Source organism: Panulirus ornatus, chromosome 50, assembly GCF_036320965.1.
Source record: "Panulirus ornatus isolate Po-2019 chromosome 50, ASM3632096v1, whole genome shotgun sequence".
Lineage (NCBI taxonomy): Eukaryota > Metazoa > Arthropoda > Malacostraca > Decapoda > Palinuridae > Panulirus > Panulirus ornatus.
In genome coordinates this window covers 1,778,612-1,788,683 of record NC_092273.1, presented here as the reverse complement: position 1 = coordinate 1,788,683, position 10,072 = coordinate 1,778,612, and the positions used below count along the sequence as shown (strand labels likewise).

General features: G+C 45.2%; 1 protein-coding gene across 4 annotated transcripts in view; it reads left to right on the top strand.

Annotated features, from left to right (window-relative positions):
• Window positions 1–610: 610 nt before the first annotated feature.
• Window positions 611–10,072, top strand: part of shep (alan shepard) — a 336,340-nt gene continuing 326,878 nt past the window's right edge. For 2 of the 4 annotated variants that reach the window (XM_071691043.1, XM_071691040.1), the window contains exon 1: window positions 611–778. In XM_071691043.1, the coding sequence (XP_071547144.1) occupies window positions 749–778 (30 nt within the window). In that variant the 5' untranslated portion in view covers window positions 611–748. The remainder of the gene's footprint in view (window positions 779–10,072) is intronic. The other 2 variants (XM_071691045.1, XM_071691044.1) reach the window with 2 other exon arrangements.

The window sequence follows — 10,072 nt, the reverse complement described above, 5'->3', positions numbered from 1 at the left end:
GAAAAAGTTTCCTTGTGTGGCGGCGATTCCAAACCTCCCGCCACACACTCACTTTTAGTAGTCATTTTAAGTTATGGCTTCACTGACCATAATGCTATTATGACTTACTCGGGATAAAAGAACATTGACTAGTGCGTGTAAGATGTTGACGGGTTATGTGTTATAATTAATGCGGCCAGATCATCATGATGATATGAACTTGTTTCTTAGTAAACGATGATGAAGGTTTAGTCATGGTGTGCTCAACACTTTCTCTACACAAAATTATACTGGATCCGTTTCCTTTGTTTCTTTAAATTGATGAACTTTTTAGAAAAAATGAGCAATATTTGTCATAGCGTTGATTTGTTGTAAAGTTTTAGTGAGGGAGTAAGAGAGACATCTCAGCCGGGAGACCCTGCCTGCCCAGCCCACTTGCGGCACGTTCCAATACTCTCTCTCCTGTCATTAATCTCAAACATAATTTCAACAACAAATCGAGGAAGATATCATCTCGACAATTTAATCATAAGATTTTTAAATTTATCCGTTTTCTTGATGTATCTGTGTAAAATTATATGGTTGAAGTGTTGTATTAGGTGTGTTCACAAGAGTTTATTTTACGGTGAGGAGTGGTTTGTTATTTTGCCTGGGGTGCGCTAGCCGTCACTTGACGTTCCATATATGTTTTCTAGCTTAGGATATTACTTTAAGGATTAACCCTATACTAGATGTTTTTGCGGTTGATTTACCGAAACAACTGTGCGTTATGAACACCAAAGCTTACACGTTTCGAAAGGTGAGTGTTATATAAAGTGTAATTAATGGAGAGGAAGAGTAAATGTGTTGTGAAGTTAGGGTCGTGACCAGCTGTTGGAGGCCGCCTCGGCCGCCAGTTGGCAACTCATCTGTCTACATGGCCTTGTAATTCTGTCTAATGATTCCCCTTACCCTCTCCTACTGCACTTAGGGCTCCACCATCAGGCAAAACCTGGGGAATAACCAGCACAATGGCACGGGTTTTCCTGGGGTGGTAGGTTTAGGGAGGGGAGGAAATGAGGGAGGACTGGGGGTGATATCAGCTGGTGCAGGAGTATGCCACCCCCCAGCCTGTAGTGGTGGGGCTGTGGCCTGCACCACCTGTACTGTGGCCATCATGTTTCATCACGTTACCCCAGCCTGTAGTGGTGGGGCTGTGGCCTGCACCACCTGTACTGTGGCCGTCATGTCTCCACCTCACTCCAGCCTGTAGTGGGGGCTGTGGCCTGCACCACCTGTACTGTGGCCATCATGTCTCATCACTTCACCCCAGCCTGTAGTGGTTGGGCTTTGACCTACACCACCTGTACTGTCGTCATGTCTCATCACGTTACCTCAGCCTGTAATGATGGGGCTATGGCCTGCACCACCTGTGCTGTGACCATCATGTCTCATCACCTCACTCCAGCCTGTAGTGGTGGAGCTGTGGCCTGTATCACCTATACTGTGGCCATCATCTCTCATCACGTTACCCCAGCCTGTAGTGGTGGGGTTGTGGCCTGCACCACCTGTACTGTGACCATCATGTCTCATCACCTCACTCCAGCCTGTAGTAGTGGAGCTGTGACCTGCACCACCTGTACTGTGGCCATCATGTCTCATCACCTCACCCAGCCTGTAGTGGAGCTGTGGCCTGCACCACCTGTACTGTGGTCATGTCACATCACGTTACCCCAGCCTGTAGTGGTGGGGCTGTGGCCTGCACCACCTGTACTGTGGTCGTCTCATCACGTTACCCCAGCCTGTAGTGATGGGGCTGTGGCCTGCAACACCTGTACTGTGGTCATGTCTCCACCTCACTCCAGCCTGTAGTGGTGGAGCTGTACCCTGCACCACCTGTACTGTGGCCATCATGTCTCATCACGTTACCCCAGCCTGTAGTGGTGGAGCTGTGGCCTGCACCACCTATACTGTGGTCATTTCTCCACGTTACCGCAGCCTGTAGTGATGGAGCTGTGGCCTGCACCACCTGTACTATGGCAATCATGTCTCATCACCTCACCCCAGCCTGTAGTGGTGAAGCTGTGGCCTGCTTCACCTATACTGTGGTCATGCCTCATCACCTCACTCCAACCTGTAGTGGTGGAGCTGTGGCCTGCACCACCTGTACTGTGGTCATGTCTCATGTTACCCCAGCCTGTAGTGGTGGATCTGTGGCCTGCTCCACCTGCACTGTGGTCGTCATGTCTCATCACGTTACCCCAGGCTGTAGTGGTGGGGCTGTGGCCTGCATCACCTTTACTGTGGTCATGTCTCATGTTACCCCAGCCTGTAGTGGTGGATCTGTGGCCTGCACCACCTGTACTGTGGTCATGTCTCATCACCTCACTCCAGCTTGTAGTGGTGGGGCTATGGCCTGCACCACCTGTACTGTGGTCATGTCTCATCATGTTACCCCAGCCTGTAGTGGTGGATCTGTGGCCTGCACCACCTGTACTGTGGTCATGTCTCATCACCTCACTCCAGCCTGTAGTGGTGGGGCTGTGGCCTGCACCACCTGTACTGTGGTCGTCATGTCTCATCATGTTACCGCAGCCTGTAGTGATGTAACTGTGGTCTGCACCACCTGTACTGTGGTCGTTGTGGTCGTCATGTCTCATCACGTTACCCCAGCCTGTAGTGGTGGAGCTGTGGTGGTCTACACCACGTATACTGTGGTCATGTCTCATCACATTACCCCAGCCTGTAGTGGTGGGGCTGTGGCCTGCATCACCTATACTGTGGCCATCATGTCTCATCACGTTACCCCAGCCTGTAGTGGTGGGGCTGTGGCCTGCACCACCTGTACTGTGGTCGTCATGTCTCATCACATTACCCCAGCCTGCAGTGGTGGAGCTGTGGCCTGCACCACCTGTACTGTGGTCATATCTCATCACGTTACCCCTGCCTGTAGTGGTGGGTCTGTGGCCTGCACCACCTGTACCATGGTTGTCATGTCTCATCACGTTACCCCAGCCTGTAGTGGTGGGGCTGTGGCCTGCACCACCTGTACTGTGGCCATCATGTCTCATCATTTTACCCCAGCCTGTAGTGGTAGGGCTGTGGCCTGCACCACCTGTACTGTGGCCATCTTGTCTCATTACCTCGCTCCAGCCTGTAGTGGTGGAGCTGTGGCCTGCACCACCTGTACTGTGGTCATCATGTCTCATCACCTCACCCCAGCCTGTGGTGGTGGAGCTGTGGCCTGCACCACCTGTACTGTGGTCATCATGTCTCATCACGTTACCCCAGCCTGTATTGGTGAGCTGTGGCCTGCACCACCTGTACTGTGTTCGTCATGTCTCATCACGTTACCCCAGCCTGTAGTGGTGGAGCTGTGGCCTGCACCACCTGTACTGTGGTCATGTCTCATCATGTTACCTCAGCCTGTAGTGGTGGGTCTGTGGCCTGCACCACTTGTACTGTGGCTGTCATGTCTCATCATGTTACCCCAGCCTGTAGTGATGGGGCTGTGGCCTGCACTGCCTGTACTGTGGTCATGTCTCATCACGTTACCCCAGCCTGTAGTGGTGGGGCTGTGGCCTGCACCACCTGTACTGTGGTCGTCATGTTTCATCACGTTACCCCAGCCTGAAGTGGTGGGGCTGTAACTGTCATGTCTCATCAGCTCACCCCAACTTTAATGGTGGGGCTGTGGCTGTTTTATCCTGTCATCTCACCCCAGCCTGTCATGGTGGGGCAGTGGTTTGTCTTGTCCCATCAACTCGCCCTGGCCTGCAGTGTTTGTTCTGTGTACCATAACTGTCTTGGTCAAACAATAATGATTCGGTGTGTAGGTAATCAGCCAAGTTGGAGACATGCTGGTGAGTAGCAAGGATTTCTCAAAATCAGAAGGAAATAGCTTCGAGAATGTTTCTTAATTCAACTCCAGGTCAGAATTTTGCATGCATGAAACACAAGTTACTCACCCAGCACATATGATTCTCATTCATATTCATCTTCTCAGCAATGCTTAGGTGATTCCTGTTATTCACATGTGCACCACTGATTGCAATCTTAACTGCCATGACGTAAGAACAGACCTTTGTACCACAAACACAATATTTGCCTGAGATCATGGGCACTGAGGTTGTATATGTGTTGACCAAGTGTGTGTTTTTTCTATGTGGAGGATAGAGATCAAGCTTGGTCTTGTTTCTTCATAGAATTGCCGATCAGATTATCAGTATAGGTGTAAAGTTACAAAAAAGTATATCACTATTGAACTGTTGTAAAATCAGTGCAAAGCTACGTGTATGTAGGCATGGAGAATTTTGTAAGTTAATGAAATAAACAAAGATACATTGAGGTGCATATGCTGTCTTATGTTCTGATTGCCATCTGGGAACTAGCATTATATCCCATACTTTACATGACAAAATTTGCAGTGTAATGGATGTGAATGGGGAGTGTGATATTACCAATGTTTAATTTGTTTATGGATGAGATGCTGAGGGAGGTAAATATGAGAGTCTTGGAGAGAAGGACGAGTATGCAGTCTGAAGGGCAGGACTATTCAATTGTTGGCCCGCGGGCCAAATCCAGCCCTAGAGTGGTTTTTCATTGGCGCTTTGACAGATTCAGAAGAATTAAAATGAATTAATGAAATTTACTTATTTATTTACTTACAAAATTTTACATAAATTTTTGTCATGACCAAATGTATTAAATAGCTGAATGAAACTAGCAACAAATTGTAATTTTTTATTTCTTTGTAGAAGTGTTTAAAGAAAAAAAATGGATGTGAAATAAATGTATGGTGCTTCCATCAATTTAAGTTTCATAATCTGGCCCTACTCCTAAAGTAATTGAATAGCCATGTTGTAGGGGATGAGAGGGCCTAGGAAGTGAGTCAAGTGTTCTTTGCTGATGATATAGCACTTGTTGTAGATTCAAGTGAGAAACTGCTGAAGTTGGTGGCTGAGTTTGGAAAAGTATGTGAAACAAGGAAGTTGAGAGTAAATGTTGATAAAAACAAGGTTATTAGATTTAGCAGGGTTAAGGGAAGGTTAGTTGGGGTATGGGTTTGATTAGAGAAAAATTGGAGAAAGTGAAATGTTTTAGATACTTGGGAGTGTACATGGCCATGAATAGAACCATGGATGCAGAACTGAATCATGGTTTGAGTTTTTTAAGTGCTGAAGAATGTGTGAAGGGAGGTCATAGGGGGTATGTTTGAATATCCCAACAATCTTATGTGGACGTGAGGCATGGGCTATAGATAAGGAATTGGAATGATGTAGTATCCAGGGATCAAGGTGCTGTCAGTGGACTGAACCAAGGCATGTAAAGTGCCTGAGGTAATCCATAGAAAGGTCTGTTGGGCTTGCTTGTGGATAGGGAGCTAGAGAATGGATATAAGTGGATGCAACCTTTTCTTGTCTGATCCTGGCACTACCCCATGAAAGCTAGAAACAAAGATCAAGCATAAAATAGAAATTTTGCAGAGGCGAAGGTGAAGACTTGTGGAGGTTTTCAAAAAAGAAGACAATGTTGGGAAGAAGAGCGTGGTGAGAATAAGTGAGCTTGGAAAGGAGACTTCTGTGGGGGTAGTATCAGGAGAGATTGAGTGTAGAATAGCAAAAGGTGAAAGCAATTGACATTAGAGGGGTGAATGGGATGTATTTCGGGAAGCCGTGATGGCTTGCACAAAAGATGCACATGTTATAAGAAAGGTGAGAGATGGGCAGATTATAAAGGGTAGTGAGTGGTGGGACAAAGAAGTAAGATTGTTAGTGAAAGAGAAAAGAGAGGCATTTGGACGATATTTTCAGGGAAGTAGTGTAAATGACTGGGAGATGTATAAAAGAAAGCAGCAAGAGGTCAAGAGAAAGGTGCAAGAGTTGAAAAAGAGGGCAAATGAGAGTTGGGATGAGAGAGTATCGTTAAACTTTAGGGAGAATGAAAAGATATTTTGGAAGGAGGTAAGTGACGTGCATAAGACAAGGGAAAAAATGGGAACATCGGTGAAGGGGGCAAATGGAGAGGTAATAACAAGGAGTGGTGATGTGAGAAGATGGAAGTGAGTATTTTGAAGGTTTGTTGAATGTTTTTGATGATAGAGTGACAGACACAGGGTTTTTTTGTCAGGATTGTGTGCAAAGTGGAATGGCCAGGGCGAATGGTTTGGTAAAGAGAGAAGAGGTAGTTAAAGCTTTCCAGAAAATGAAATCCAGCAAAAGTGACAGGTTTGGATACTATTGCAGTTGAATTTACTGAGAAATGGGGTGACTGTGTTGTTGATTAGTTGGTAAGGATATTCAATACATGTATGGACAATGGTAAAGTGCCTGAGGATTGGCAGAATGCATGCATAGTGCCATTGTACAAAGGCAGATGGGATAGAGATGAGTGTTCAAACTACACAGGCATGAGTTTGTTGAGTATTCTTGGGAAATTATATGGGAGGGTATACATTCAGAAGGTGAAGGCATGTACAGAGCATCAGATTGGGGAAGAACAGTGTGGTATCAGAAGTGGTAGAGGAAGTGTGGATCAGGTGTTTGCTTTGAAGACTGTATGTGAGAAATACTTGGAAAAACAGATGGATTTGTATGTAGCATTTATGGATCTGGAGAAGGCATATGATAGGGTTGATAGAGATGCTTTCTTGAAGGTTTTAAGAGTATATTGGTATGGGAGGTAAGTTGCCACAAGCAATGAAAAGTTTTTACCATGGATGTAAGGCTTGTGCATGAGTAGGAAGAGAAGAGTGTGATTGGTTCCCAGTGAATGGTGGTTTGTGGCAGGGGTGTGTGATGTCCCCATGGTTGTTGAATTTGTTTCTGGATGGGATGGTTAGGGAGGTAAATGTAAGAGTTTTGGAGAGGGGCAAGTATGCTGTCTGTTGGGGAAGAGAGGGCCTGTGAAGTGAGTCAGTTGTTGTTCGCCGATGATACATCCTTAGTGGCTGATTTGTGTGAGAAACTGCAGAAGTTGGTGACTGAGTTTGGAAAAATGTGTGTAAGGAGAAAGTTGAGAAGAAATGTGAATAAGAGCAAGCTTATTAGGTTCAGTCCGGTTGAGGGACAAATTAATTGGGATGTAAGTTAGAATGGGGAAAAATTGGAGGAAGTGAAATATTTTAGATATCTGGGAGTGGACTTTGCAGCAGATGGAACCATGGAAGTAGAGGTGAGTCACAAGGTGGGGGAAGGGCAAAATTTCTGAGCGATAAAAAATGTATAGAAGTAGAGAATGTTATTTCAGAGAGCAAAATGGTTATGTTTGAAGGAATAGTAGTTCCAACAATGTTATATGGTTGCGAGGCATGGGCTATAGATAGGGTAGTATGGAGGAGGGTGGATGTGTTGGAAATGATATGTTTAAGGACAATATGTGGTGTGAGGTGGTTTAATCGAGTAAGTAATGAAAGGATAAGAGAGAGGTGTGGAAATAAAAAGATTGTGGTTGATAGAGCTGAAGAGCATGAGTTGAAATGGTTTTGACATATGGAGAGGATAAATGAGGAAAGATTGACAATGAGGATACATGCATCAGAGGTGGAGGAAACAAGAAGTGGGAGACCGAATTGGAGGTGGAAGAATGGTGTGAAAAAGATTTTGAGCGATCGGGACCTGAACATGCAGTGGGGTGAAAGGCGTGCAAGGAATAGAGTGAATTGGAACAATGTAGTATACCGGGGGCGACATGCTGTCATTGGACCGGACCAGGTCATGTAAAGTGTTTGGGGCTAACCATGGAAAGGTTCGTGGGCCCTGGATGTGGATAGGGAAATGTGTTTTGGTTCATTATGCATGACAGCTAGAGACTGAGTGTGAATGAATGTAGCCATTTTTGTCTGCTTTCCTGGCACTACTTCACTGAAGCAGGGGGTAGTGATATTATTTCCTGAGGGGCGGGGTGGCAACACGAATGGATGAAGGCAAGCAAATATGAATATGTACATGTGTATATATGTATATGTCTGTATGTCTATGTATGTATGTATATATTGATATGTATGTGTATGTTTATGTGTGTATATGGGCATTTATGTATACATATGTGTAAATGAGTGGATGGGCCATTCTTCATCTGTTTCCTGGCACTGCCTCACTGCTGCGGGAAACCAGTTATATATGATATATATATTATTTGATGTTTGATGATAGAGTGGCAGATATAGGGTGTTTTGGTCGAGGTGGTGTGCAAAGTGTGAGGGTTAGGGAAAATGAGTTGGTAAACAGAGAAGAGGTAGTAAAAGCTTTGCGGAAGATGAAAGCCGGCAAGGCAGCAGGTTTGCATGGTATTGCAGTGGAATTTATTAAAAAAGGGGGTGACTGTATTGTTGACTGGTTGGTAAGGTTATTTAATGTATGTATGACTCATGGTGAGGTGCCTGAGGATTGGCGGAATGCGTGCATAGTGCCATTGTACAAAGGCAAAGGGGATAAGAGTGAGTGCTCAAATTACAGAGGTATAAGTTTGTTGAGTATTCCTGGCAAATTATATGGGAGGGTGTTGATTGAGAGGGTGAAGGCATGTACAGAGCATCAGATTGGGGAAGAGCAGTGTGGTTTCAGAAGTGGTAGAGGATGTGTGGATCAGGTGTTTGCTTTGAAGAATGTATGTGTGAAATACTTAGAAAAGCAAATAGATTTGTATGTAGCGTTTATGGATCTGGAGAAGGCATATGATAGAGTTGATAGAGATGCTCTGTGGAAGGTATTAAGAATATATGGTGTGGGAGGCAAGTTGTTAGAAGCAGTGAAAAGTTTTTATCGAGGATGTAAGGCATGTGTACGTGTAGGAAGAGAGGAAAGTGATTGGTTCTCAGTGAATGTAGGTTTGCGGCAGGGGTGTGTGATGTCTCCATGGTTGTTTAATTTGTTTATGGATGGGGTTGTTAGGGAGGTGAATGCAAGAGTTTTGGAAAGAGGGGCAAGTATGAAGTCTGTTGGGGATGAGAGAGCTTGGGAAGTGAGTCAGTTGTTGTTCGCTGATGATACAGTGCTGGTGGCTGATTCATGTGAGAAACTGCAGAAGCTGGTGACTGAGTTTGGTAAAGTGTGTGAAAGAAGAATGTTAAGAGTAAATGTGAATAAGAGCAAGGTTATTAGGTACAGTAGGGTTGAGGGTCAATTCAATTGGGAGGTGAGTTTGAATGGAGAAAAACTGGAGGAAGTGAAGTGTTTTAGATATCTGGGAGTGGATCTGGCAGCGGATGGAACCATGGAAGCGGAAGTGGATCATAGGGTGGGGGAGGGGGCGAAAATTCTGGGAGCCTTGAAGAATGTGTGGAAGTCGAGAACATTATCTCGGAAAGCAAAAATGGGTATGTTTGAAGGAATAGTGGTTCCAACAATGTTGTATGGTTGCGAGGCGTGGACTATGGATAGAGTTGTGCGCAGTAGGATGGATGTGCTGGAAATGAGATGTTTGAGGACAATGTGTGGTGTGAGGTGGTTTGATCGAGTAAGTAACGTAAGGGTAAGAGAGATGTGTGGAAATAAAAAGAGCGTGGTTGAGAGAGCAGAAGAGGGTGTTTTGAAATGGTTTGGTCACATGGAGAGAATGAGTGAGGAAAGATTGACCAAGAGGATATATGTGTCGGAGGTGGAGGGAACGAGGAGAAGAGGGAGACCAAATTGGAGGTGGAAAGATGGAGTGAAAAAGATTTTGTGTGATCGGGGCCTGAACATGCAGGAGGGTGAAAGGAGGGCAAAGAATAGAGTGAATTGGAGCGATGTGGTATACCGGGGTTGACGTGCTGTCAGTGGATTGAATCAAGGCATGTGTATGGGGGTCGGTTGGGCCATTTCTTTCGTCTGTTTCCTTGCGCTTCCTCGCAAACGCGGGAGACCGGCAAAAAAAAAAAAAGAAAAAAAAAATTATTTATATTCATTATTTGTTTATTATACTTTGTTGCTTTCTCCCGTGTTAGCGAGGTAGCGCAAGGAAACGGAAGAAAGAATAGCCCAACCCACCCACATACACATGTATATACATACACATCCACACACGCACATATACATACCTATACATCTCAATGTATACATATAAGTTATCACCTTCCCATTAGCCCCTTCACCAATGTTCCCATTTGTTCTCTTGTCTTCCGCACTTTATTTAC